Source organism: Frankliniella occidentalis, unplaced genomic scaffold (genome assembly GCF_000697945.3).
Source record: "Frankliniella occidentalis isolate FOCC.00 unplaced genomic scaffold, Focc_3.1 Scaffold10, whole genome shotgun sequence".
In the NCBI taxonomy this organism is placed as follows: Eukaryota; Metazoa; Arthropoda; class Insecta; order Thysanoptera; family Thripidae; genus Frankliniella; species Frankliniella occidentalis.
In genome coordinates, this window is record NW_026267140.1 from 532,750 (window position 1) to 560,547 (window position 27,798).

Consider the following 27,798-nt stretch of genomic DNA (forward strand, 5'->3'; position numbering starts at 1 on the left):
AAAAAGAACAACAAAATTTTGAACCAACATTGTTACTCTTTTCGTGGACTCTTAAATGTCATTTAATTTATCGAGGAAAAATGGTGAGAATATCAGCTATGAGTGTTGTGTTCAAATATACATGGGTTGAATTTTGACGTTCTATTTAAAGTTTTTCATTTTATTATACCAGAGGAAGAGAGAAAGTGCCTGTTTTTCTTTCCTGAAATGTAAATTTTTCTTTAATTTGAAAAAAACACAACAAAAAACATATTGTTGGTTATTTGCTATGATTTGAGGCTCCTGCCCTTACTAAGTAACATGTTATCCTGAATCCCTGAATCAATTTCATGAATGAACTACACATCTTTATGTTGACCCCTCGTCCTGTTTTAATATTACTTTTCCAGCCTCAGTCGCCACCCAAACCATTACCCCTTGACCCAGAAAATCCATATGTCCTTGTGCCTCTGCATCAGTATCCAGAATTCACCTTCCAGTGTGCCACTCTCCTAAACCTGGAATGGCCCAGAAGTCGTCAGGCCAGGTCGGTTCTCAGTCTCAAATCTTCATGCTAGGGTCTTTATACAATATCGCTTTCTGTTTCTGGCAATATTTTTTCTCTATGGAGCGCATGACTCTTTATTCTATCTCTTTTATACCTCGTCAGTAGTATTTTTGCTAATGCATATTTTTTACCAATTAGAGTATTTAAAAAAAATTGACTGCTGCTACTTTCCTCTTTTTAAAAATTTTGTGTGAGAAAAAATGTTGTGTTTTAAGGAAAGGTTTGTGAGTGAAACGGGTTATCTAAATTAACATATTGAAAACGTAAACTCAAGGTGCTTACAATTATTTTTTTTAGAATCATTTGGTAACTGGTACTGAGGGGGACGTTTATTGACCAGGCTTCCTCTTGGCCAGCACCACTCTTTTTGATCTCTGTTCATATTTCATTGCTACTAATTCATGCTTCAATGATTTTGTTTTGTTTTATTTGTTTTGCCTTGTTTTTCTTCTGCTACTATCCCTGCACTCTAACATTTGTGGATTTCTTTCATTATTCTCCATTTTAAAGAATGTTTGTTCTGTGGTGCTGAATTCGTCTGCTTCTTTTCTTACCAGGTTGAACAGTCTCTGGTCATGCAATAAAAACTTTCCTGTAGCAATGGTTCTTGTCCAATGTGATGTACGGCAAGCTGTTGGATTTTGCAAAATTTCTTTAATTCCTAGTCAAAAGCAGTCATGTTTTGTGGAGTCAGGTTGGTAATGAATGCTTTTTATTGTCTTCTGTGACATTGAGATCGGTATGTCTAAATCTTTCTACATGTTCATTTTATCTTAGTTGTGATCCAGCCTGAGATGCGGGGAAAAGGTTTAGGGTCCTTACTTATGAAAAAATTGGAGGAGTATGTTCTTAGGTAGGTGAGAGAGTGCATTTACATTATACCTGCTTATGTGTTGTTGTTTTTTTAAATTAATCACATTTTTTATCTACAGCCGAAAACTACAGATTTTATATTTGTCAACTATAGGTCAAGAAAAATTCTACAAGAAACTTGGATACAATGAATGTGAACCAGTATCTCTGTACGCTTTTGGCAATTCAAACTCTACCTCCCCACTTCCACTAAGCAACAACCAAATCAACAAGCTAGAAAGTGGCATGCTCAAGGAAAATAATCTTCAGAATGTGTCTCAGGATAATAATGGCAAATCAATTTCAAAAAATGATAACAGACTGATAAGTCAGTGTTCTTCACCTCCGCCCCCACCCCCACCCTTGCCAAAAAAGTCTTTCAGTGATGGAGTTATGACTTCCAAGACCTACATGAGGAAGGAACTCACAAAAAAGTAACATATGTTATTTTGCATTTATCTTCATGTGGGTTACGGTCATCAAATATCATGTTTTCAATTGATTTTAATTGTTTGCTACATAGCTTCTTTGCTTTCTAAATGATCAACTTTCTGTTTATTTATATGAAGATTGTCTGCAGTATTAATGCTTTTATTCTGTGATGTGTGCCTTGTTTTGTATTGTGTGATGGAACTTTAAGACTGCTTTGTGCTTTTACCTTGTCCTTAAAGCAGCATTTGAATCAGCTACTTCTAAGTACTGTAATGTTAAAACAAACTCAGCTTCTCTGCATTTATTAATACATGTATGTTTGCTTTTATCTAGGGGTTGGGTTTCACATTTGTTTTAATAGAAAGAAATAATATGCTTTCCTTTCCTGAGTAGAATTTAATTTATAATTGCAATCTAGTCAGCAGTATTTTATTTGTCACTTTTTTATTCAATTGGTCAGTCACACATTTTTTGAGCTCCTCATTTTGTACAATAATGACAACTCAGTTAGCTTGTGTGCATTTAAAACCCATGTTTTAGAGCAAGGCTGTATCAAGGTTAACCAGAGCAATTTTGGAAATAAAAAGAGTATTTTACCTAGATTGTAATATTTTATTATACTTTCACGTACAAATTGTGGGCACTCGTAGTTCCATGGGGAAGTTCTGTTCTAGATGTTCTGATCTTAAATATTTAATTAAATTTTCATTAAAAAATCACATGGTATTCTGAAATATTATTATGATTATTATTAGTTATACAGCGATACTATAATACTACATGTATCAAATATTTAGAAAAAATGCAACTTATGTCTACCAGTGAGCCACAAGAGCATAAGAACGTGTTTGATCACAAGACAGTGCCATTCTCAACACTTAAACCGAACCATCATCAGCAAGGATTAGTGCACCACTATTTGCTTCTAAACTAAACTCTAGTTGAGACTAACCAATGCAGGTGGCTAAAACAAGTGTGAGAGGTGATAAATGCATGAAAAATTATGACTGATGTTGATATTTGAACAGCAGCTGTATTGGTCAAAGCACTATCTTCTCAGTGTATGGTGCTCCAACTGTAGCTCTCTTACATTGGATTAATGAGCATGGCACCATCTGATCTGTGGTCAAATAGACTCTTGTCTCTTAAATGTATGCAGAAGTTACTCTCCAAATATTTCATACACCTATTAATATAATGTTCATACTTCTGATGATTATTTTTTAAACAGAAAAGAAATATATACAGGGGGTTCAGTCAATAACAATACTGTTGTTCTATACGGTTCAAAAAATTTATTCTAGATAAGATTCAAAAGAAGTATTTTAAACTCTTAAAAAAGTTGAATGTTTCCTTACACCATTTTTTTTCTTTCTTTAAATGACAATAACAATCATAATATGTATTTGCAAAAATGTAAGTGTAGCCTACTCAAGCTTGGAGAGGCTTTGCAATTCCAACCATCTGATGGTAGTGTTCTGGTTTATCCAGACAATCAACTAGGAAGAAACCCAAATCATATTTAGAAATAGCCCTTCCAGGAGAGGAGCCATGTTTGATTTCATAGTTTCCAGATGGTTCAGCTGTAACAAAGACAATTCTATTTAAAAATCAGTATTTTAAACATGGTCATAATTACAGCATGCTGCAGCAGCTATCTTCTGTTTGTTTAAAGAGAAACTCTCTACTTAGGAATGAAGAAAAGCATTAATAAGTCAATTCGCTGAAGATTAACTCAGAAATGAATGTACAAAGGTTATCCCAGTGAGAAATGAAATATCGATACGACATCGTTTCGACATCGCATGTCGGAAATGTATCGAAATCAGGTAAATTTTTTTATCGTTTACGATACAATTTACGACATTCGATATCTGAACGTTATCGTTTCGATATCGCATCAAAAACCTCTTCTCACTGGGTATGGCAAATGTCTGGCAATCCCTGGTAGCACCAATGCACTTAAATATGCATTAGCTGAGGCAATGCACATAAAAGGTGACACTCTGGTAACGCTTTCAAAGCACATCAAAGCATTGAATATGCATTTAGTGCGCAATTAATGCGTCACCAATGTGTCACCTTAGGTGCATTTCTATGAACATTGAAGCGCATTCTGCATTTAGGGGGCTTCTGGGGATGGTAGAATGACGCAATCATTAGAAAGCAAAAGCTAAAAACAGACATGAAGACAAAGACACCACACTCTGCCACCTCAAAAAATTATTCAGAGGACACATACTCTCAGAGGACATAAATGGCTTAAGTGCTTTACGACTGATCCAAAGAACAGACATGGCAGAAGCTGCAAGGACACCCATCATTCCATGGCCAGAAGTCGCCAAGCTGCATATGGCAGGCCATGAGATCTCCGTGCCTGAGCACAAATTAAGGGACCAGATTGAGCCTTAAAAGCTTTCAAATCATTTGGAAGACTAAAACAACTCACAAGTCATGTCATGAGCAAATTAAATTTAGGGTAACTAGTTGCTACCTGCAATGTGTGGAGGACAAACAGCAATCCAATCGCGGTCACTAGCTTTGAGAGCATCAAGCATTCGTATGTGATCTTGCGTTAGGTCCCGAAGCATGGGAGTAACTTTCTCGATTTCCATGAAGAGAAAGGCTAATTGGGAGGAAAAAGAGGCATAGAAATACAGACGATGGATGTGTACAGCGTAAAGACTGAAGTAATTATGATTGGTGCAACCTACAAGACATGCATCCTGAAACTGGTTTCACTCCTGCTTCTTTCAGAGCATTCAGAATATTTTTAGTGCCCTCTGACATCATAGTGGTAGGTTCTGAAATAAAACAACAGCATGACAATCGGAAATTGAAAATTCAAGATAATTACTCAAATTACGGGTACACAGTACTTACTGACATCATTTCGGGTACCAAGAACAATGACAGCAGCATCAACGCCCTCCACAGTTTTCTTTACATCATCATAGTTCAAAACATCACCCTGAACAATCTCGACTTTAGATTGAACTTCCACGGGAAACTTAGCTGGGTCTCTGGCCAAAGCACGCACCACAAGACCTGAAAACATAAGCCGCCGTAATCCAATGCATTATAGTCACACAAAAATATAGCTTCCCTTTTCCAAGTAGAGTAATTCTTTTCTCTAATAAATACCTTTCTTTAAAGCAGCATCCACAGCACACAGGCCTGTGTTGCCGGTGCCACCGAAAATTGCTATTTTCTTCATAGCTAAAAATTCCCAGCGCAGATAGGGGCCACAAGATTAAAAAGAACCTGCTGATTTAATGACAAAATTCTTCAATAAATCAAATTAATGTAAAAATAGAAAGACTATGCACACCAAATTACAATTCTTACCGGCTGGGGGTGTGACGAGGAAGACAGAGGCGTGACTTGCTCGACTTGCTTTCGACGATGATTAGATAAAACCGAATCAAAACACGTACGCCCTCCGTCCTCCCACCCCCCCTCCCTTCCCCTTCCCCATTTGCTCCATTGTGATCCATCACTTGTTTTCGTTTTCTGTTGGGTCTCTTAGTTGAGGTTAAGTTCTCGGTGGTTCTCGGCTCAGGAGGAGTGGTTCCGAGGATTATATTATACTTCAACAACAATAACAAACAATGACCGTATTATCTCTTTGCTCAAGGTTTTCCTCAAGAAATCCTTTAACAAAAACTGAGATATGTACAATTACTAGACCTTTTCAAACCAATAGTAATAAAATCTACCCCGTTGTCCCTTTGCATGTACTGTTCACTAAGTTAGTTAGTTTTATACAAGAAGATCAAATATGTAAGTTTTAAAGTTGACTATTAAATTTTTAAAAAATGAATTGAAGGTAGTAGAATTTTGATGATTTTACAACAAATTTCATAGGTGCAATGTTTGAGCAAATGAGACATGTTGTCTGTGACAGTGATGTGCCTGTATTTGAAATGAGAGCTGGGAATGGGACGTTGACAAAGAAACTTTTGGAGGCAGGAGTGGAAAATCTTCATGTTTTTGAGAAGAGAAATAGTTGTCAACCTGGCCTGAAGGTTGTGTTTTTTGCGATATTTTTCTTACTTTCTAATTGCTACGTTGAACTTTCATCTTCTGGTGTAAGATTTGGTGCTAGTTACCTTGAAAATTTGTCTATCTAGGAATTGCTGGCACTCTATCCGGGGAAAAGCACCCTCCACCAAAGAACATTTAATGAAACATTTTTAGAAGCAAACAATGTACCATTATATAACAGTCCTTTCCTGACAAAAAGTCTTCCAGTAAAATTGAAAAGGGCATGGAAGGATAGTGAGTGAACTTAAATTATTTTGACTTGCTAAACATACTGTATTTTAGTTACTTTTTAATTTTATATAATCTATTTATTATCAGGCCCATCACTGAAAGTTATTGCATCACATAATAATGGCAAAGTTTTAATTGTTGCTTTAAGTCATCTAAGTAAGAATATGATGTATTACGGAATGGGGAGACCCCAGTTTATAATGTGCTTACCAGCATCAACTTGGGTTAGTATATCTAGTAGGTTATTTTTTAATCATCGTAAATTCTCAGAGACATATCGAAACAATACTTTGTGAAACCTAACACTTAAAAATTTTATAGAAGGTTTGATCATACTGTTGTTTCAGAGAAAATTACATGATAATCCCAAGAAATTACATTACCAAGAGTACCACTTTGGAGGCCTTTTATTTCCTGATTTTTATGAGTGTGAAGTGTTAGGTACAATTGGTCCACCTGTGCATTTTAGTTCTGGTGAACAGGTACATAAATTAACAGAATTTATTTTGCCTAGTGACCCTTGAAAAGTTTTACTGATTTTCTGATTATGTTTAGGGTTCTCATGTTTCAAAAGAAGAGTTTATAACAGTAAGTTTAACACTTTCCAAGGACCTAGAGGATGTAGCAGATCCGGAAACATTGGAGGAATACTTATTCTTTGGAACTCAGACGATGAATGGTAAAGCCAAACACTCAAATGTTGTTCAAACTTTAGAGTAAGTATTCTCTTAGCCAACTATTACTTAGCACTTTAAGTTATACAACTTTGACTTTAGTATTTAATCATTATTTTCTTTTTAATCATCAACCAAGACACTGGTTACCAGAATCAGGAAGACAGCTAGTGATGAATGGTGTAAATTGTTTCATCCAATTCACTGATTTAAGTGCTGCAGATGCCCTGCGAATATTCTGCATTTGGAGATCACTACCAAATTATAAATCATCCCTATTTATGTATGAGTACCGGGATTACTTGGAATGTAATACATTTTAATAAAAAAAATTACATATTAGTAAAGCATAAAACAAAACAGACTTTATTTTCTAGTTGAGTGGAAGAAAAATTATCCTAACAATAAACAGGAAACGATTTAAAAAGAATAAAAAAATCTAATACCCAGGTGAGTGTTCAAATTCATGAACCATAACTTAAAAGGGAAAAAATAATAATAGTTTTCTTCTTACAAAATGGGCTGAACAGTTGAATTTTCAAATGATTGAGGATTTTCCTCAGATAATAGCAGTGTGTTTGTCTCTTGGTCAGAGTGAAGAGATTCTGTGTGGTTAATGAGATCCACCCTCAAGGCAAACTTTTTAGGGCACTTAAGACAACTATACACTGACTCAAGAACAGTTCCCTCCACTCCAGCTAACAAATGATAACGCCTTAAATGTGTTGTACAGTCAGATTTAACTTTGAAAGATCGAGAGCAAACACTGCAGGTGTATGGTCTCTCAACAAAGTGGGAACGTTCATGTTTCTTAAGTGCGTCCCTCTCATTAAAACTTACACAGCAGACAAGACAGGTAAAGGTACCAACCTCTGAATGAACCATTTTATGCTGATTTAGTCTATCTAAAGCTTTAAATGACTTAGCACAAATTTCACATGTGAAACAATTGGTTGACAAATGAACAGATTTATGACTGTTCAAATTTGAAGGGTCTTCAAATCGATCACCGCAGATATTACAGGCATAGGGTTTGTCCTCAAAATGATCACTTGCATGGCTATCAAGTTCAGTGCGATTGCTAAAGAATTTATTGCATATTCTGCACGACAGAGGCTGGGTCTCTTTATGCTGGAGTGTATGGTTCGAAAGCTGCTGCTCATTAGTGAAGCATTTATTACACAGTGCACACTTATATTCCTTTGAATTATTCTGATCTCCTTCCTTGTGATTTTGAATGTGACGAGATAGCTGGCCCCCTGTATCAAAACTTTCATGACAGATTGCACACCTATAAAACAACAGTCCTAGAAGAAGGTCTTCAGCATGCCGCTGTCGATGGACTTGAAGAGTAGTCATTCTATTGAATGACCGATGACACACCCCACAACTGTAGAAGAATGTATTCTCATGAATTGACATGTGTATTGCTAGTTTCTCTTTTCTGATAAACTCCTTTCCACATGTTGGGCAAGAATAGCTTTCTCCTGAATGGATCTGCATATGGCGACGATAGCATCTAAAAACAAGGGACAAGGAAACACAAAATTATTTTGTGCTAAAATAGGTACTTGTGCTTTACATAGTCCCTGTTACACTCAGTGCCATGTAGTAAGGACGAGTAGTTTTCTCAGTACTGTGTGTTCTAGCAACTTAGAATGAAAACTTGCAAAATAATACTATCAAACCTGGCATTTCTAGTTTTGAATGGTATTATAGTCATGTGTGTAAGAGTTCCGTGTTCCGAGATGAATCACCGTTCCGCAACATGGCACTGAGATTAATACTTGTTCTTCCTACCACCAAGAAGGTGTCAGAGTTGGCAAAGAACGAGTAAAAAAAACATGGGAGAGGGAAACAGGCTTACGCAAGGAGCAAAAACCACATGTAAGAATAAATTATGCGGCTTCAAAGGAAGATAAACTGTAAGGCAGCACACAAAAGAACAAAACAAGAAACTTACCGGTAATTAAAAGTCTTATCACACACAGTGCAGGTAAATGTACGATGATTTAGCCGATGGATTCTTAAACCATCTTGAAGCTTAAAGCTTTTCCCACATATGTCACATAGATGGGGAGAGTCTGGATTATGTCTCAGCAAATGGGCAGCATAAGTTGATTTTACAGAAAATCTTTTTCCACATTCATGACAGACATAGGGTTTCTCTGCATTGTGACGCTGAGCATGAGACATCATTTGCTGTTTTGTTCGAAAACCTAATCCGCAGTGATCACATACGACTGGTTTCTCTCTCGTATGTATTCTCTCATGTTCAATTAGATGCCATTTTGATTTTAAGGACTTATCACAGAATCTGCACTTTAAATGAGTTACTTTGTGCTCAGCAAAATCTTCTTTTACATGTGTGGAATAGTCGCAATCAGGACATTTCAATTCTTTTTCTATTTTAGCTCTTGGCTTTCTTTTTCTTTTTATCTTACATTCAGTTGGTTCCTTTGAATCAGTCACGGTAAGTGAAGATTCACCATCAACCTGATCTTCAGCATGGTTTACTTGTTTTGCATTAGGCTGTTTTTTTCTTTTTTCTTTGACTTTGGTAGTCTTTTTTGGGCCAGTTATGAGAGCTGTTATAGATTCAGCCTCATTTTGACATTCAACTTGCTGCACTTGCTCTTCAATTGGCCTTTTCCTTAATTTCCTACGTTGGGCTGGCTCCTTTGGGCCAGTCAGCAGTAAAGATTCACCTTTAATCTGGTTTTCAACTTGTTGTGTATTTTCTTCAACTGTATTTCCCTTTCTTTTTCTTCCGCCTTGAGATGGCTCTTTAGCCCCGATCGTGAGAAGAATTGAAGATGAAAATTTACAGTCATTCCGATTTCCGGTTTGATTGATCTGCTCTTCAATATTTTGCTGAATGATTTCTGTATCCTCAATTTCTTCAAAGATGCTATTTTCAGAACTTGAGCATGTTGAATGTGCTGCTGGAGATTCAGGCATTGCACAAACTATCTCACTACCCTTCTTCTCCTTTCTTTTGTAAATAGGATGTGCACTCATTGACTTTAGTACATCCTGAAAGATGCTAGTATTTTCCTTTGTAAGTTTGACAACTGTCACACAATTGCTCTTGATCTGAAAAATTAATAGAATTATATGATTTCAGATTTCAAATGGTTTGAAAGAAAAACTGGTCATAGATTTTTGGAGTAGACTTACTTTCTCACCAGCAGCACAAGGAAAATTGTCTCCAAATTTATTTAATTGCTTATCAGTTAAAGACATACTATGTTTTGAGGTCCCTTCTTTCTTGTTTACATCAAACTTCTGAGGACAATAAATGTTCACAGATCAGTATAGTGTCAAAATTAAATCACAAATTCTGATGAGAAACTTACGTCATTGGCTTCATCAGGAAAAGATAATCGACAAATGTGGTCCAAGATCCAGTGAAAATTTTCATCAGTCATGGAACATGTTTTGATTAGTCTGTCCGTAGCTTGTAAGCTATTAAGACACCTATGACAAATGTAGAGAGGCAGGATGTCTTTGGGTGTGACAGCAATTGATAGGTGTTCTTTGATCATATCTAATATTTTACAACTATTGCTCTCATCAGAAAAAAGTTGAATAGCATTTTCATCGTTTTGAGCGCAAATGCGACACAAATTATGAGGTAAATGCCAAATTTCCTCAATAGTATCACTATTTATCAGAGAACAAAACTCAGCTGATTTCTTCAAAATGTCTGTTTTGTAAAGATAGTTATAATTGATAGGAACTTGGTGCATTTGTTCTTCAGCTGTCTCTTGTTGTCTGGCATCTTTGATTACTTCCATGTCTTTGATTGATTTGTCATTAGACTCAACAATCAACAGGAACAGAAAGTGACATAGCGATAGTGTTCCGAGTGTTTGTTGTGAAGCACCAAAACTAAAACAAATGAACTGAGGAGGTTAGGGTTGGTGGGTGATCGACGGCTACTCCCCTGCACCGTGCCCCCACCACTTCTCCATCATAGTCCCTTTTACTCTTGTGATGATGATAATGTTCGGTGCAGTGCGGTGTAAAGACCTCACGAAATTTGTGAAATGAAAAAAAAATTAAAAATTTAAAAAATGCATAATAGCTTCAGACTAATTTTATATTACTATTATTTCTGTGATGTTAGTAATACACTTCAGTGAACTTCTGGAGCTTCTATTAAAAAGGGTAACAACGCTTCATTTGAATTTCATTTATTTATTTAAGTTTTCTTTAAAAATCTATGTACAACTAAAACTGTTCAAATTAAAACGTTTGATCATATTTATGTATTGATAATACATAACTTTCAAAATATTCCTATTATATCAGCATGTTTACCTACAAAACTCAAATATCAATAAAATGAAAGAAAATTCACATAAAATTGCACCACACTAAGTAACACTTTGGAATCACAATAACATATCAAATAGTCAATAACGAAGAAATTACTGATGAAAAACATTTAACATTTACATGACAATCACACACCCAATATAGAAGCCATACAACCTTAAGATCAAGAGTGAATCAGTCTTTACATTCAATGTATACCACTTAAGTGCTAAGCATTTAGATGTACTCTGCTGGCAAAAAATAAGATCAATCACTCATGGCACTTGAATTTGAAATGTGTAGTTAAATTTAGGACTATTTGATCTGTGAATATAAGGAGGAATAATAAAAAGTATGATAGTAGGCGGGTGCTGCTACTATCACTACTGGTTGCTTGCTATTATGCTAGGATAAACTGAATAATGTGACTTAACTTCAACAACAGACATACAAAGGACAATTTTCAAGAGCCAACGTGCTCACTTGAGAGCCTGATGCACATTAAATATTTCCAATTACGAAATAGAGAAGAATGAAAACGAAAGTTCTCTTATTTTTAAGCATGACGAGGCACACCACAATGAGAATGACTATTTGAAACACTCACTTCAATCTACATTGTTACAAGAGTAAATTTCTAAGCAACTGTACATAGTAAGCCCTAAAAGAAAGTGGAGGAATAATCAGTTGATTTACAAACACATTCGTAAATTAGAAGAGTGACTACAATTTATATACCATATAAAACAAAGCAGGAGCTTTCATATCAGATAAAATACATACATGTAACATACATACATACATACATACATAGAGGCTGTACATATAAACACAAGTTAGGAAAACAAACTAAAGATGATAGACCACAAATAAGAACCCAATGCATATTTAAAAGAATGAAAAAAAATAAAAAATGAATTGATTACAGATGACATCTTAGGCTACAACTAAATGTAAACAGTGAAATAATCTTCTCATGAATAAAGTACCGCTATTTACTTCATAAAAAGAATGAAAAAAGGAATTTTAATAAATTTATGAGCAGGCAACCTCTTGCTTAGATGATTTTTCTGCAACAAAAAATTAAAAAGAATATACATTATTCTAGTTTTGAATGGTATTATAGTCATGTGTGTAAGAGTTCCGTGTTCCGAGATGAATCACCGTTCCGCAACATGGCACTGAGATTAATACTTGTTCTTCCTACCACCAAGAAGGTGTCAGAGTTGGCAAAGAACGAGTAAAAAAAACATGGGAGAGGGAAACAGGCTTACGCAAGGAGCAAAAACCACATGTAAGAATAAATTATGCGGCTTCAAAGGAAGATAAACTGTAAGGCAGCACACAAAAGAACAAAACAAGAAACTTACCGGTAATTAAAAGTCTTATCACACACAGTGCAGGTAAATGTACGATGATTTAGCCGATGGATTCTTAAACCATCTTGAAGCTTAAAGCTTTTCCCACATATGTCACATAGATGGGGAGAGTCTGGATTATGTCTCAGCAAATGGGCAGCATAAGTTGATTTTACAGAAAATCTTTTTCCACATTCATGACAGACATAGGGTTTCTCTGCATTGTGACGCTGAGCATGAGACATCATTTGCTGTTTTGTTCGAAAACCTAATCCGCAGTGATCACATACGACTGGTTTCTCTCTCGTATGTATTCTCTCATGTTCAATTAGATGCCATTTTGATTTTAAGGACTTATCACAGAATCTGCACTTTAAATGAGTTACTTTGTGCTCAGCAAAATCTTCTTTTACATGTGTGGAATAGTCGCAATCAGGACATTTCAATTTTTTTTTTAATTTAGCTCTTGGCTTTCTTTTTCTTTTTATCTTACATTCAGTTGGTTCCTTTGAATCAGTCACGGTAAGTGAAGATTCACCATCAACCTGATCTTCAGCATGGTTTACTTGTTTTGCATTAGGCTGTTTTTTTCTTTTTTCTTTGACTTTGGTAGTCTTTTTTGGGCCAGTTATGAGAGCTGTTATAGATTCAGCCTCATTTTGACATTCAACTTGCTGCACTTGCTCTTCAATTGGCCTTTTCCTTAATTTCCTACGTTGGGCTGGCTCCTTTGGGCCAGTCAGCAGTAAAGATTCACCTTTAATCTGGTTTTCAACTTGTTGTGTATTTTCTTCAACTGTATTTCCCTTTCTTTTTCTTCCGCCTTGAGATGGCTCTTTAGCCCCGATCGTGAGAAGAATTGAAGATGAAAATTTACAGTCATTCCGATTTCCGGTTTGATTGATCTGCTCTTCAATATTTTGCTGAATGATTTCTGTATCCTCAATTTCTTCAAAGATGCTATTTTCAGAACTTGAGCATGTTGAATGTGCTGCTGGAGATTCAGGCATTGCACAAACTATCTCACTACCCTTCTCCTCCTTTCTTTTGTAAATAGGATGTGCACTCATTGACTTTAGTACATCCTGAAAGATGCTAGTATTTTCCTTTGTAAGTTTGACAACTGTCACACAATTGCTCTTGATCTGAAAAATTAATAGAATTATATGATTTCAGATTTCAAATGGTTTGAAAGAAAAACTGGTCATAGATTTTTGGAGTAGACTTACTTTCTCACCAGCAGCACAAGGAAAATTGTCTCCAAATTTATTTAATTGCTTATCAGTTAAAGACATACTATGTTTTGAGGTCCCTTCTTTCTTGTTTACATCAAACTTCTGAGGACAATAAATGTTCACAGATCAGTATAGTGTCAAAATTAAATCACAAATTCTGATGAGAAACTTACGTCATTGGCTTCATCAGGAAAAGATAATCGACAAATGTGGTCCAAGATCCAGTGAAAATTTTCATCAGTCATGGAACATGTTTTGATTAGTCTGTCCGTAGCTTGTAAGCTATTAAGACACCTATGACAAATGTAGAGAGGCAGGATGTCTTTGGGTGTGACAGCAATTGATAGGTGTTCTTTGATCATATCTAATATTTTACAACTATTGCTCTCATCAGAAAAAAGTTGAATAGCATTTTCATCGTTTTGAGCGCAAATGCGACACAAATTATGAGGTAAATGCCAAATTTCCTCAATAGTATCACTATTTATCAGAGAACAAAACTCAGCTGATTTCTTCAAAATGTCTGTTTTGTAAAGATAGTTATAATTGATAGGAACTTGGTGCATTTGTTCTTCAGCTGTCTCTTGTTGTCTGGCATCTTTGATTACTTCCATGTCTTTGATTGATTTGTCATTAGACTCAACAATCAACAGGAACAGAAAGTGACATAGCGATAGTGTTCCGAGTGTTTGTTGTGAAGCACCAAAACTAAAACAAATGAACTGAGGAGGTTAGGGTTGGTGGGTGATCGACGGCTACTCCCCTGCACCGTGCCCCCACCACTTCTCCATCATAGTCCCTTTTACTCTTGTGATGATGATAATGTTCGGTGCAGTGCGGTGTAAAGACCTCACGAAATTTGTGAAATGAAAAAAAAATTAAAAATTTAAAAAATGCATAATAGCTTCAGACTAATTTTATATTACTATTATTTCTGTGATGTTAGTAATACACTTCAGTGAACTTCTGGAGCTTCTATTAAAAAGGGTAACAACGCTTCATTTGAATTTCATTTATTTATTTAAGTTTTCTTTAAAAATCTATGTACAACTAAAACTGTTCAAATTAAAACGTTTGATCATATTTATGTATTGATAATACATAACTTTCAAAATATTCCTATTATATCAGCATGTTTACCTACAAAACTCAAATATCAATAAAATGAAAGAAAATTCACATAAAATTGCACCACACTAAGTAACACTTTGGAATCACAATAACATATCAAATAGTCAATAACGAAGAAATTACTGATGAAAAACATTTAACATTTACATGACAATCACACACCCAATATAGAAGCCATACAACCTTAAGATCAAGAGTGAATCAGTCTTTACATTCAATGTATACCACTTAAGTGCTAAGCATTTAGATGTACTCTGCTGGCAAAAAATAAGATCAATCACTCATGGCACTTGAATTTGAAATGTGTAGTTAAATTTAGGACTATTTGATCTGTGAATATAAGGAGGAATAATAAAAAGTATGATAGTAGGCGGGTGCTGCTACTATCACTACTGGTTGCTTGCTATTATGCTAGGATAAACTGAATAATGTGACTTAACTTCAACAACAGACATACAAAGGACAATTTTCAAGAGCCAACGTGCTCACTTGAGAGCCTGATGCACATTAAATATTTCCAATTACGAAATAGAGAAGAATGAAAACGAAAGTTCTCTTATTTTTAAGCATGACGAGGCACACCACAATGAGAATGACTATTTGAAACACTCACTTCAATCTACATTGTTACAAGAGTAAATTTCTAAGCAACTGTACATAGTAAGCCCTAAAAGAAAGTGGAGGAATAATCAGTTGATTTACAAACACATTCGTAAATTAGAAGAGTGACTACAATTTATATACCATATAAAACAAAGCAGGAGCTTTCATATCAGATAAAATACATACATGTAACATACATACATACATACATACATAGAGGCTGTACATATAAACACAAGTTAGGAAAACAAACTAAAGATGATAGACCACAAATAAGAACCCAATGGATATTTAAAAGAATGAAAAAAAATAAAAAATGAATTGATTACAGATGACATCTTAGGCTACAACTAAATGTAAACAGTGAAATAATCTTCTCATGAATAAAGTACCGCTATTTACTTCATAAAAAGAATGAAAAAAGGAATTTTAATAAATTTATGAGCAGGCAACCTCTTGCTTAGATGATTTTTCTGCAACAAAAAATTAAAAAGAATATACATTATTAAAAGCATTTTCAGTTTTAAATTGTTTACATTGGTGCTTTAATTTTTCAAATGACGTTGCTCATTGATTGAGAACTTTGAGATACGTTCGTGATGAGAAAAGATTGGAGATCTGTCAATCCTAAAAGATCCTAGGCCCTCACCCATGTCCGTAGAGACTGATTACTGAGTCTGAATGAAAGATTTAACTCTGTAGGTCTAAGTTTCAAGTTAGCAATGTAGTCTGATCTGTGATAGTCCACACTATTTGTCAGTTTCTGAGTTTGTAACAAGTCTGAAGTCCCAACAAGGAGGTTAAGACAGTGTTCCCTGGGTGACTCAATGGGCCATGGTCAAACTCAAATTCGTGTCACGTTATGCTGCATTTGAAAGCATAAACATCTATATAATTAAAATGGACCACCCACACACCGAGTAAGCATCTGGATATAGCCCATTTCAACATACCTATCATCAGTCCCTTGAAAGGAAGTCTTGGATAGGCAACCCATTCTACTCCAGCCGAGAACTGTTGAGAAGAGTGCAGAGATCCTAAAGACTGAAGGCCAGCACTCAGTTGCAGTAGAAGGGGATGCCTACCCAAAAAAAAGGAACAGACCATGGGCGCCACAATAGTTTCTCAGGATACAGTCTGGATTGTTTGAGGATTAACTTCTGTCCTCCAAAGGAGGTACAAGCAGGGGACAGTCAACAAGAAAACGTGGTTGGTGAGGAATAGAATATGGGAGAGACATCAAGCACTCAGTTCAAATTGGTGGTCAAGATGGCTAATTACAAATTGAGGCAAGATAGAAAAATTTAAAAAGCTGGAGAAGCTCCCAAATGGAGATGCAGAGTGAAAAAATACCAAAAATTGACTTGTCAATGTTCATCTTTCAAGTTAAGAAGAGTTAAGTTTTTTCACCTACAAGAGCAAAAGCAGGTTTACAAATATTAAAACAATCCTTCAGAACTTAGCAGAATGGACACTAACAATTTCACTAATAAATAATTCAGCTCATCAGATACAAGACTAAGCCCAACAGTAATCCCATCATTCACAGCCAAATACACAACTTGTTTTGCCTTGCCTATCAACCTCATATTGTGACACCCCATGTCTACCTTTCCGGAAAAAAGGAGCGTTTTATATAACCAAAGGAAAATCCCACAAGCCATTTTAATAGTGAAAGATGTGAACCTGACAGGTGAAAAATTGATAAGAAATCAATAATCCACCTCTAACCACATACCTGATAACTAATGTAAACAGAAAGTTATTTGTTGAAAAGACATCATCAATGCTTCCACTTTGTTTCATATTTATTTATGTTGTAAAAGTTGTCTACTTGTATTAATCAATTCTGTCAAACTATTGATGACAATTTGAAAGTATACAGAAATTAAACCATTCTTGGAAACATGATTTACCATACAACAAATATGCCTTTCTATAAAATCTCCTAAGCACTACACTATACAAAGAAATAACCTGGAATCTTTTGCCCTCAATGACCTGGACCAAGATATACCATGCTCACTGAGACCTTACTCTCACCTCTAATGCTAATGCATGCATCCATGCTTTTAACATCGAATTCATTTCCTGCCTCTGTATTTCCCTGAATTTCATGAACAGCTGACCACCTCATCTCTTGCCTGCCTTCGCTCCTCTCGCATCATTTTCCGGGCCTCCAGACGTGCTATGAGAAAATTCAAGTAGGGAATGAAAGTTTCTACATAAAAGATTTATGAAAGGTATAGTTTTGAGAAAGTTTGAGCACTAACCAAGACAAGATATCCTCACTTACCTTCTCTTTCACGTCTTCTTAACTTTTTTCTTCTACGATCAATACAGGCAAGCTGCTGTTTAACGTTAGCGTATGTTTTCCGTAAATCTTGAAGAGTTTGTTGCAAAAGAGCAATGCGTTGTGAAGCGTCAAGTTCTGGAGCTGAAAACAGAAAAATATGTATAATAGTGATCACAATATATAAATAAAGTAAGTATAGACACATGTTTCCATATCATATTTCGTAAAATAATGTACCTAATTCAACAAAGAAGTTGTACTTAGATGGGCGAGGTGATCTTGCTGACTGTGAGTGAGAATTAACACTTTGTGCAGAAACAGAGGCAATCTGAAGAGTTGAGGACTGACTGGGAGATTGAGATCGACCTTGGGATGTTGGTGTAACTGTGACTGGATTTTCTGGACCATCATCACTATCACTACCAGCACCTGAAACATTATGTCCATGGAAGTAGATTAGATTATTTTAAAAGCAGATATTGATTAGAAATGCGCAATTTACAATTTGGTCAATTAATTATATTATAACAAATTTTCAGGGGTCCATAACTTATTGCATAAGCGAATTTTAGGTATCTGTATCTTGTAAACGGCTTGCGTTATTGGCGTTATGCATCTTATGACTTGTTCTCCTGCGCATTTCTGAAATTTGTCATTATATGCATGCTTTTAACTAGTCAATAACGCGAGATAATGATCAAACGTTTAGCTTACATGATAAGTTACGGACCCCTGCAAATTTTACTGTAAGATAAAATAGTGTTTCACAGATAGATACTTTGCTTAAAACTCAATACTCTTTAAAGATATGTTTTTCTATCCAGGAACAATGCACAGCTGCATTGTCCCAGGACAGAAATTAACCAAACATACATATATCTTACCTTGATTAGGCAATCGACTTGCTGTGTGTCTTGGTCTTTTAATTCTATCTTCACTTTCAGAACTCTTGCGGCTGCGTCGCCTCTTTTTGTTGGAGGCTGGACTCATTCTTACAGAGTCAGTGTCACACCGATTCTTGTCTCGATCATTGTCTTTCTTTTCAGATAAGGCAGCCATTCTCTTTAAACGAGACCCAACATCTAAATCTGTAAGACAAGTAAAAATTAAGATTATTTATGTGATCAAATTTAACTCACAAATACTACAACATAAAAAACTTACCATCATCACTAAAATCATTGTCTTTGTTCTCCGCGTCTTCTGAATCCCGATGAGATTTGGAACTATCATTATCAAGTATGGAAAGTGTATCTCCATGCTCCCTGCAAATTAAAAAAAAAGCAAAATTAGACCAAAGTAAAAAATTTATCACAGCTTTTTTTCCAAGGCGCATAAATTTGTATGGTAATTGCACAATGCCCACATCAATACAATTATTATCTTACCCTCGTGGAGAGTTTGAGATTGTTGATATACTGCTATCTGGTGTGGTTGGTGGAGTGTTATCCATGACTGGTGCAGCCTCATTGGCAGGGGCAGAGGGACCCGCTTTAGGAAGACCAAGGTCAGCTACAGGATGTTCGATTTTTTCTCCAAGAACTGATGGTTTAGTAAACTGTGTGGTAGTCGGATTAGTTGACGTACTGCAAATAGAATAAAAAGTTTTGATCATCAATAATCAGAATAACTTGTAGGACATTTTGTAAAAACAGAACATTAGCAATATACAGTATCAGTACACAAAAAGAAAAAAGACACTTACCTTGGCCCTGAGGAGCGAGTATTTCCAGGCACACTGGCAAATGGCATTTCCAAAACTTTGCAAGAGGCTTTAGTATTCTCAAGTGGTCGATCTGATGATATCGATGAATTTGGTTCAGAATGAACATCAACAGGAGCTTCACACGGAGGTGCAGGGGAACCAGGAATAGTTTCCTCACATAGAAGAGAGCACAAATTATTATCCACTTCTAGCTCTTCAGTTTCCTCTATCTTTATCACAGATGATAATTCATCCATGGTTACATCTCCACTTGGATTTCCAGAGAGCTGATCCTTTGACTTTGGTACAGTAATATCTTCTTTCCTTGGAGAAGCAGTTTTCTGTTGCTCAATATTTGATTCGCCCGGCTGCAAGGAGAAATCGATTATTAGTATATTTCAGTCATAAGTATTTAGCACTACTACTTGCATTGTAAATTTAAATGTACAAAATTTTAACAGGTATAAATATTTAATTAGAGTTACACTTTACTAAGATGAATTATTTAACACATTTCTTAACTGTGTACTGTGTGATTTAAAGCAGACGCCGCAATGTTGCAAGATTGCATGCATACCCTCTAGGCTGCTGGGGCCAATGGGCAGGCATACCCGTAACACTGCGGAGTCGCACCCACAGTATACGTTGCACATTAAGTGCACATGTGCAGCTTTTTCAAGTTCTTTTGAGTTATCATTCAGACAAATCCTCAATGTTAGAATTTTCTGTAGTTTTGAATTTTACTTATCATGGACAACATGACCTCAGAATTGAAATACAGATACTATAAAAACTAAACATTTGTAGTGAAATATGATACCAACCAAGCATACCTTTATAACTCCTGGCCATTTCAGCTCATTTTCTCTTACTGGAGGCTGGGGCTTAGTTTCAATGGCTTCATTACAAGAATCACTAGACTCAGACTTGTCAATAACTAATCTTCGTTCTTCATCACTACTGTCAGAATCTGAATCTTCAACAAATTCTTTACTAACAGCTTTCTTACGTTTTAACTGTGTCTTCCTGCGGCCTGCTTTCCTGGGAGACTCATCTTCAGTCAGATTGTCAAGCTGCTCATCAATCTCCGGAGTTTTCGATCTTGTTGGAACCGCTGTTGGTTGAGGGTTGCTAATATCAACAGGAATAACTTCAAGTAAGTTCTCCTTCTTGATCTGAGGCATAGGTACATCCTTTGTTTCAGTTTTGGCAGGTTCTTGAATTAGCTTGGATGCTGGGACAGCCATAGGCAAGAGCTGAGGAGGCTCTGGTGAAATCCTACCAGCCAAAGGAAGGTGAGGTACTGTTGCAACTAATGGTGGTATGCTGTCATCTCTTTCAGTTTTTATAATATTGGTGTTTTCCTCATCTTTACTTGCCTCGGATTTTTCCGGTTGCTGCCTACTCTTAAGCCAATCGTCTGTCTTAGTTATAACACCAGCTTCAGATGGCATCTTAACAGCTGCAGCCAATACTGGGGGACGAGATGGAGAGAGGGATGCAGACGCACTTAAAGTTGGTGGTGTAGGTTTTACTCCTGCAACAGACTTACTTTCTTGAGGCAATAATATCTTCTGGGTAGGAATGGGAGCTGCCAGAGTCTTGGAAGATGGAATAGCTACTGTGGATTTAGACTGTGTTGTAGATATAATTTTTGTGACAGTTGATGAGTGAACAGCAATAATGGAGGAAGATGGTAGAACAGGGGGTCTGCTAGAAGGGATAGAGGTGCTTGTTGTTATAACACTTGAAGAAGCAGAACACAATTGTGGAGGGCTTTGTAAGGGAACTGGAACTGGAGACAAACATAAAGGAGTTGGAGTGGGGACTCTAATAGGGCTGCCGGATGAAAATCGATAACTTGGAGACTGACGTAACTTTTCAAAGGCATCATCTGATGACGTAGAGAATATTTTTTTCTGAGGTGTAACTGGTTCTATTTTATCATTGCTTGCTTCATTAGTAGGAGACTTAGCTTCAAGCTTGATTTCAGGTTCGTCCTTTTTACCACTAACAACAGGACGACGGAACCTCTTCTTGCTGGGGGATCCTCCATCTTCAGAGCTTTCTGTATCACTTGGATTGGGCTTTGTTACTTTCTTTTTGGCAGCAGGTTCAGCCACATCATCAAAAATCCGAGGCAGCGGTCTTTTCTGCAGTTTACCAGTACGTTCTACTGAAGGCTCTCTTTTAGTTCGAGCTTCAAATTCAAATGGTTCTGGTTCCTTAAATTCATAAATATCTTCCATGTCAGTAGCTGATTCTTCTTGTTCAAGCAATGTTGAGGCTTTCTCTTCAAGGAGATTGGTTGTGTCAAGGTCAATATCAGGATCAGGCTCAGTGTCTGAACCAGCCTGATCTTTATCATCATCAGTTGTGCAAGACGTCTTCACGGCCTTATCAATTCCTTTCAATTCAGACCGGATTTGGTTTAAATCAAAGTCTCGTCCCTTATTCAAAGGAATTGGAGGAGTTTCTTCATCTTCCTCAGGCTCTACTTTCACCTCATTTTTACGGTCTACAGCACTTCGTGTTCCTTTTCTTGTTCTCTTCATTGGAACCTACAAAAAAAGAAAGAGTTTTAAAACTACATAAATTCTGGCATTTGAGACAAAACACATTTTCCGAGGGTTCAAAATGGAAAAATTCGTTCTAACTGGCACACAGAACAACCCTATGAAAATTTTAACTACCAGAGTCTTTTAAATCAGTATAAACCTCTCAAAATACTAAAGCATATTTTGTTCTTGTTTTAGTTTGAAGCAATAAGTTTCTAGAGTAGTAATGCAATATTTAAGGGGAAGGGGTGGGTGATGATAGTTTTCCCCTCACTTTTCCATTTGGACCAGCATAGATGACGAATTTACGGTTACTTTATTTCAGTTTCACAAGCTATAAAGTATGAATTATTATGATGAAAACTACATTACCTTCCCTTCACTGGGTGATTCACTGGACACATCATCCTCATCCTTGACATCATCTTTCAAGTCATCTTTCTCAACTTCCTTATCTTCTTCATCATCAACCTCAATATCAGTTTCACGTTTCTTCAGCTTCTTTTTGGATGAGCTATCCTTTCTTGAAGAATCTTCGTCTCTTTCAGATGCAGTGCGTCTTGTGCTTTTCCGCACACTTGAAGGTTCCGCCTCACTCTCTGACTCACTGTCATCACTATCTGACTCTGATGGAATATCTAAAGAACCAACAAATGAAGAGTATTAAGACCTCAAACAGAGAAGGGAAGAAAGCGTGAAAAACTCAGTTTGAAATACCTGTTTGACCACTGATCCGTCGCGTCCTTGTCCGTCTTGTCATCAGTTCTGCTGGCTGATGGGATGAATCCCCAATAGTGTTCCTTGTCACACGTGCAGAACCTGGTCTCATTGCAGGTGATTTCGTTCTGCTTGATGAAGATGTGACTGATGAAGGTGTTGATGAACGAGGGGGTTGAGAGTCACGTGACTTTTCAACACCTGGAAGCGATGGTAAAGACTGGTCCTTCTGAAGAGGGGATGCAGAATCTCGAGCAGGTGTCAAAGTGCGTTTCTTGGTTGATGACTTTTTGACACTTGCAAGCTGTGTTTGATGGCGCCTTTTACCACGTGCAGGAGACCAACTAAGATTATCAGCTATTCTTGAACGTTTGATCCACTCATCATATCGGTTATTCCACCCAGTGTAATGAACAAGAAATGTTTCATCTTGGCCTTCTCCCTCTACCTCCAAAACTTTAGCTTCATAGGTAACTTTTGACTCGTGAGTTGGTCCATAATAGACTTTTAATTTATCGCCAATACACACATTTTTGTAATTTGGTAGTAAATCTAGACTGTCATCAACAGAGCTACTACCTACATCTTCATTATCTTTACGTTTACGAACCTGTTGCTTTCGCCTGTCTTCATCTCCTCTTCTGGATTTAGAGTTACCTCTCTTTTCTGAATCTCCAGAGTCAGACTTGGAAGATTTTCTATCACTGTCTCCAGCAGAAGACAGTCGACTTGATTCAGATGTGTTATTCTTACGGTCACTGTCATGGACTTTAGTTTTCCTGTCTGAATCATCTCTATCTAATTCAGATGGCCGTGAGATTCTTTCTTTCTTTCTTTCACTGTCTATGCGAGACACTTTTTTAGTTGGATCAGCAGTAAGTGAAGGTCGCACTTTCTTTCTTTCTGGGTCTGCTGTGAGTGAGGGGCGAATTTTCTTTTCTGAATCAGCACCACTTTGGCGATTTTTCTTCTCAGTATCATTGCTGGATTTTTTCCTTTCTAGAGTTGCTGTAAGTGATGGTCTTATTTTTTTTTCATTCTCACCCACTGAATAGGTGCGAGATTTTTTATCACTATCTGATGTGGTCATATCCTTTTTATCGGTATCCAAGCCTTTACCTTTTTTTTCAAACTCAGCAGCCAGAGACCGGACTGTTTTGCGATCACCATCTTGTGTAGCCTTACCCTTTTTATCTGATGTTGAGAGGGATGGTCGACCAATTTTCTTTTCAACTGTAGCTGTTAATGATGGTTTGATTCTTTTCTCCACACTTTCAGTAGACCTTGACTTCTTTTCTACTTCAGCACAGGGCTTTTGTTCACTTTTGGGTTTGGAGAATTCCTCTTTAGACTTGGATCTGGTAGTTGTAAGCTAAAGGGAGGAGAGGAAACAAATGGTTACACAATGTTCAAATAGTTCCTGTATAAGCAGGAGAAAATCTAAAAGATGTACGACATAACAATAACAGGAGCAACAAAAATCCATAATGGAACACAGAATAAATACCTTATCTTCATCATCCTCATCAAGGTCCTCAACATCTAGCATGTCAGATTCCTCCTCTTCATCATCGTCCAAAACTCTTTTTACCTTTGGCACAACGATTTTCTTCTTGACATCTATACCAGATTTATTTCCTGGGGTATCTGTCAATCTCTTGGGTTTACCTCTTGGGGTATTTACCTTAAGTTGAGGATCCGATGGTTTGCGCTCTAGTGGTGGAGGGCCAAGAGGCAGTTTGGTAACAACCTCAACATCCCTGCCTGTGAAAATAAACCCAATTTACAGTACATTTTAATATTAAATCGCTGAAATACAAATTAAGTGATTGCAGTACCTTCTTTCCGTTTCAAAATGTCTTCATCCTTTTCATCAGCACTCAGTTCAATACCCTCTTCACTCTTTTCTGATGGTTCATCATCATCATCTACAGTATCAGAGCCTTTATCCTAAAAATTTACGGGTGGGTAAAATATCTTTGAGACATGAAACAAGCAACATTAGGGGTAACAGTGTAAATGTTACTGCTTCTTACCTTGTTATCACTCTGAGGGACATTGACTGGAGTAGACCGATCTTTATCTCGAATAAGGCTTCTTCCCCCTCTATGACGAACTTTATTCCCACGTGGATGATTCACCATTGTGCATCCTAATTTTCTGTAGAATTCTTCAAAACTCTGAAGGTACTTCTTATAAGCACCTTTAACCAGGTTTGCAGTGTTGGAAAATTGACCAAAACCCAATTTGTGCGAAACCATCTTCCATTGATTGTGATTAGTCACTCGATTACAGCCTCCAGCCTTGTGCACAACCTAACAAAGTCATTGAACATTAATGTAGCTGACTAGATTTTAAAAACAAATCAAAGTTTACAAGATTTTACAAGAGCCGCTTTACCTTAAATAATTTGTAGAGATCAATATCTTTGCCAGATATTGCTGGCCCACGATTAATAGGAGTTCCACTATCATCCATAAACTTATACAGCTGAGCCACAAAATGATCTTTTTCTTCTCTTGGCTCATCATCTGAACTGTCAGAATCAAATGCTGCATCACTATCAGAAGCTGTTGAGGCTTCATCCAAACCAAACAGCAATTCCCGGTCCCAATGAGGAGGAAGCTCATCCTTATCCAAGTATTGCAATGCTTTGTCCACAGCTGAAAGGAACAAGACAATTTATAACACCCACTTCCCTCTTTTAGTTAGTGAGATAAGATATTATCTGACTGGTACTCACCTGTTTTCAAAGTATTGTTGTCAACTTTTAAACCAACTTCTCTGGTAAATTCACTAGCTTCTTTTTTTGGAACGGTAAAGCTAGAAATGTCAAAAAAATATACAATATCAACAATTTAGTTTAAAGACTTACTACAGAGAGTTACAGCTAAATTGCACAATATCACTCACTATCTTCCATCTTTAAAAGATCGCACTAAATATTCATCTTTAACTCTGATGCGGACAACCTCTTGAGCAGCAGGGTGAACAACTAGACCAGGAAACCAGTTATCTTTCTGCTTTTTCTTGTCTCCAAGTTCAACACACACAACTTTGCCTATATCTGCCTCTTTTTCTTCTTTAGATTTCCCTTTCCTTGGTTCTTCCTCCTCTTCACTACTTTCATCACTCCTAATATTTGAGGGAAAAGATGTAGTAGTGTATGTATCTTAAGAATTCAAGTAAACCAAATAGCTTAGAAAAATGTCTATTATAATCTGAAACTCACATTGGATTTCTGCTTCTTCTCCCGCCTCTTCTGCTCCCAACAACTGGATTACCAAAATGCTCAGGGTGAGTTAGAGGTAGTTGGTCCAAAGTTTCACTTTCAGCAAAATGCCTTCCACTTTTTAAGCACAAGGCCGTTCTTCTTAATGTGGTTATATCACCATCATCAAACACAACAGTATATTGACTACAATCCTGAATTTTAGTGATGCATGCTTCAACAAACTCTTTTCTGTCAGGGTGCTTAGCTTCAACAACAGAACCAACCTAAAAAAATAATTATTGATCAGTGCCTTTTGGCAAGTAAAAACAGTTTTACCTTGTTTACTTTTAAAAGAAACATGTTTCTTTTTAACCACATACCCTCAATGTTCCACGGATTTGATCATCTGTTACTATAGCAGACCCTCCAACTTTAAAATTGACCTAGTTTAAAAAAAACAAAACAGGTAAGCTATATGAATTGAATATGAAAAAAAACAAAAAACATTAGGTTGATAGCTGACAAGCATTTACCTTGCACTTGACACTTCTCACAACTTTTCGGACTTTTGCTTCACAGAAGGCACCTTTATACTTGGCACTTACTTCTGTGCCAACAACCAAGTAAGGTGGATCGTCCCCCTGGGTAAGAGACATTGTATCTTTAGAACCATGCAACAGCATAGAATACTGAGTGCACAATACTACTCCTCCTTACAGAGACAATATTGAAGAAAACAGCAATGGAAACACAAAAAGAAGAAAAAAATTAAAAAAAGCTTGATTTGAGTTAAAATATTATATTCTATAAGAAATAAAATCCTAGTCAAGGTGTCCCTCTGTACAACTGTATTAAGTTCAATCATACTTAACAAGTGCTCATCTAGTCCTAAAGTTATTGGAAACTTTGTGAAGATCAAACCCCTACTTACCATGACACCCTGATTATTTGGCCAACGCAACATGAAGACTGTTTAATAGAATTTGGCCATAACAGGAAAAGAAATATGAAGAACAGGTCCTGTAAATAAAAAAAAAAAAAAATTCAAGTAAAAAATATTGTAATTGACAAAACACATTACAATAAAGGAAAGGCCAGGAAAAATACCAGTTTAGATAAAGAAATTGATCAATGACTCCACGTTCCACAGAACATCAGTAATGCTTACACTCTCGAACTTAAAGACCAAAAGTTGAGTGAATCTTTAACATTAATAAAGCTACTAGATAAAATCGAAAACAAAAGTCATTAAAATAATGAAAAGGGTGCTACATTTCAGAAAGCTATGGAAAGTTTTCATATGTAGGGTTACATGACGCCATTAGTTATTTATAAAGTACGATTTCCATACAACCTAACTCCAAAGGGGGTTGATGAAAATGTCACAAGGCACCAAAACATAGGTAATAAATCAACGCCTATACTCAATTCATAGGTTATTCACGGTGGAGACTGAATTAGGTGTTTACTTTCAACGTATCGCAGAAGACGTCAAACATTCTGCAAACCCAAGCTCTAGTGCAGTTAAGTGAATCATAACAACTTACTCCTAGCGCCACTCAAATACGTGTGGTTGGAGAATCTCACAACAGTGATAGACTTTGTTAATCTCGACTAAATTCAAACCAAAACAATTGTTTTTCAGCTGCTTTGATTCAGGGACTGCCGTTGCCCTCCTTTCGTGCTTACAGCACTTTCCTACAACCAAAGTGAAGCACAGGGTGCGTTCCAGACCATCAACTGGAATCCTTGAAAGCGGCACCCGCGCATTTTAGCAAACTCTACTCGAGCCAGACCTAGGACCTCGGACCTCGACTAGCAGCCTATGACCTATCCGTTATTTTAGTATGTCTCCACATTAATAATTTAAAAATT

The 27,798-nt window shown here is 36.6% G+C and overlaps 5 protein-coding genes across 23 annotated transcripts; 2 read left to right on the plus strand and 3 right to left on the minus strand.

Moving 5' to 3' along the window:
* On the plus strand, nt 1–2,431 carry LOC113215945 (N-alpha-acetyltransferase 80). The gene is made up of 5 exons (XM_026435609.2): nt 1–83; nt 390–526; nt 1,105–1,241; nt 1,325–1,400; nt 1,480–2,431. Exons 1-5 carry the CDS (start codon nt 81–83, stop codon nt 1,835–1,837), a joined length of 711 nt encoding a protein of 236 aa, XP_026291394.1. The 5' UTR covers nt 1–80; the 3' UTR covers nt 1,838–2,431.
* Nucleotides 2,432–3,103: 672 nt separating this feature from the next.
* Nucleotides 3,104–5,289, minus strand: LOC113215946 (flavin reductase (NADPH)). 4 transcript variants are annotated; one of them, XM_026435610.2, is made up of 7 exons: nt 5,180–5,289; nt 4,976–5,095; nt 4,715–4,879; nt 4,546–4,635; nt 4,326–4,457; nt 4,074–4,208; nt 3,104–3,414 (listed from the first exon to the last, which is right to left on the minus strand). In XM_026435610.2, the coding sequence occupies exons 2-7, from the start codon at nt 5,046–5,048 to the stop codon at nt 3,263–3,265; spliced, it is 747 nt and encodes a 248-aa protein (XP_026291395.1). In that variant the 5' UTR covers nt 5,049–5,095; nt 5,180–5,289; the 3' UTR covers nt 3,104–3,262. The 4 variants fall into 4 exon arrangements, with proteins under 4 accessions (XP_026291395.1, XP_026291396.1, XP_026291397.1 ...); XM_026435611.2 differs by having other exon boundaries at nt 4,976–5,098; XM_026435612.2 differs by lacking the exon at nt 4,074–4,208 and having other exon boundaries at nt 4,976–5,098.
* Nucleotides 5,290–5,308: 19 nt separating this feature from the next.
* Nucleotides 5,309–7,147, plus strand: LOC113203971 (uncharacterized). Its single transcript, XM_026418949.2, has 7 exons — nt 5,309–5,614; nt 5,699–5,859; nt 5,965–6,112; nt 6,197–6,333; nt 6,457–6,591; nt 6,665–6,825; nt 6,923–7,147. The coding sequence occupies exons 1-7, from the start codon at nt 5,443–5,445 to the stop codon at nt 7,104–7,106; spliced, it is 1,098 nt and encodes a 365-aa protein (XP_026274734.1). The 5' UTR covers nt 5,309–5,442; the 3' UTR covers nt 7,107–7,147.
* On the minus strand, nt 7,121–14,471 carry LOC113203969 (zinc finger protein 567-like). Of its 8 annotated transcripts, none has more exons than XM_052277526.1 (4): nt 13,873–14,471; nt 9,964–10,068; nt 8,747–9,879; nt 7,121–8,302 (listed from the first exon to the last, which is right to left on the minus strand). In XM_052277526.1, exons 1-4 carry the CDS (start codon nt 14,311–14,313, stop codon nt 7,294–7,296), a joined length of 2,688 nt encoding a protein of 895 aa, XP_052133486.1. In that variant the 5' UTR covers nt 14,314–14,471; the 3' UTR covers nt 7,121–7,293. The 8 variants fall into 8 exon arrangements, with proteins under 8 accessions (XP_052133486.1, XP_052133484.1, XP_052133487.1 ...); XM_052277524.1 differs by having other exon boundaries at nt 9,964–10,071; XM_052277527.1 differs by lacking the exon at nt 9,964–10,068 and adding an exon at nt 13,694–13,798.
* Nucleotides 10,967–27,659, minus strand: LOC113203968 (AT-rich interactive domain-containing protein 4B). Of its 9 annotated transcripts, none has more exons than XM_052277515.1 (22): nt 27,471–27,659; nt 26,855–26,943; nt 26,457–26,635; nt 26,304–26,366; nt 25,942–26,207; nt 25,623–25,844; nt 25,453–25,532; nt 25,110–25,372; nt 24,746–25,024; nt 24,548–24,659; nt 24,217–24,473; nt 22,710–24,081; nt 22,365–22,630; nt 20,259–21,995; nt 19,435–19,802; nt 19,118–19,315; nt 18,894–18,994; nt 18,614–18,817; nt 17,967–18,158; nt 17,730–17,870; nt 17,529–17,621; nt 10,967–12,176 (listed from the first exon to the last, which is right to left on the minus strand). In XM_052277515.1, the coding sequence occupies exons 3-21, from the start codon at nt 26,604–26,606 to the stop codon at nt 17,548–17,550; spliced, it is 6,345 nt and encodes a 2,114-aa protein (XP_052133475.1). In that variant the 5' UTR covers nt 26,607–26,635; nt 26,855–26,943; nt 27,471–27,659; the 3' UTR covers nt 10,967–12,176; nt 17,529–17,547. The 9 variants fall into 9 exon arrangements, with proteins under 9 accessions (XP_052133475.1, XP_052133473.1, XP_052133479.1 ...); XM_052277513.1 differs by having other exon boundaries at nt 17,477–17,621; XM_052277516.1 differs by lacking the exon at nt 10,967–12,176 and adding an exon at nt 14,697–15,906 and having other exon boundaries at nt 17,477–17,621; nt 26,457–26,564.
* Between the last annotated feature and the right edge of the window lie 139 nt (nt 27,660–27,798).

What these genes read in the sequence shown, in the direction of transcription:
- LOC113215945 (XM_026435609.2), top strand. An exon ending in GTCATGTTTTGTGGAGTCAG is followed by an intron (nt 1,242 to 1,324) that starts GTTGGTAATGAA and finishes ATTTTATCTTAG; the next exon opens with TTGTGATCCAGCCTGAGATG. An exon ending in TTGGAGGAGTATGTTCTTAG is followed by an intron (nt 1,401 to 1,479) that starts GTAGGTGAGAGA and finishes TTTTATCTACAG; the next exon opens with CCGAAAACTACAGATTTTAT.
- LOC113215946 (XM_026435610.2), bottom strand. Translation starts at nt 5,048, where the DNA reads ATGAAGAAAATAGCAATTTTCGGTGGCACCGGCAACACAGGCCTGTGT. An exon ending in GGATGCTGCTTTAAAGAAAG is followed by an intron (nt 4,880 to 4,975) that starts GTATTTATTAGA and finishes TTATGTTTTCAG; the next exon opens with GTCTTGTGGTGCGTGCTTTG. An exon ending in GCCATTTATGTCCTCTGAGA is followed by an intron (nt 3,415 to 4,073) that starts GTATGTGTCCTC and finishes TCTTTGTTACAG; the next exon opens with CTGAACCATCTGGAAACTAT.
- LOC113203971 (XM_026418949.2), top strand. Translation starts at nt 5,443, where the DNA reads ATGACCGTATTATCTCTTTGCTCAAGGTTTTCCTCAAGAAATCCTTTA. An exon ending in GTTGTCAACCTGGCCTGAAG is followed by an intron (nt 5,860 to 5,964) that starts GTTGTGTTTTTT and finishes TTGTCTATCTAG; the next exon opens with GAATTGCTGGCACTCTATCC. An exon ending in AATGTTGTTCAAACTTTAGA is followed by an intron (nt 6,826 to 6,922) that starts GTAAGTATTCTC and finishes TCATCAACCAAG; the next exon opens with ACACTGGTTACCAGAATCAG.
- LOC113203969 (XM_052277524.1), bottom strand. Translation starts at nt 14,313, where the DNA reads ATGGAAGTAATCAAAGATGCCAGACAACAAGAGACAGCTGAAGAACAA. An exon ending in CTTGTGCTGCTGGTGAGAAA is followed by an intron (nt 9,880 to 9,963) that starts GTAAGTCTACTC and finishes TTAATTTTTCAG; the next exon opens with ATCAAGAGCAATTGTGTGAC. An exon ending in GATAAGACTTTTAATTACCG is followed by an intron (nt 8,303 to 8,746) that starts GTAAGTTTCTTG and finishes CCTTGTTTTTAG; the next exon opens with ATGCTATCGTCGCCATATGC.
- LOC113203968 (XM_052277515.1), bottom strand. Translation starts at nt 26,606, where the DNA reads ATGCTGTTGCATGGTTCTAAAGATACAATGTCTCTTACCCAGGGGGAC. An exon ending in ATCTCTACAAATTATTTAAG is followed by an intron (nt 25,025 to 25,109) that starts GTAAAGCGGCTC and finishes TGACTTTGTTAG; the next exon opens with GTTGTGCACAAGGCTGGAGG. An exon ending in AAGAAGACGTGAAAGAGAAG is followed by an intron (nt 17,622 to 17,729) that starts GTAAGTGAGGAT and finishes ATTTTCTCATAG; the next exon opens with CACGTCTGGAGGCCCGGAAA.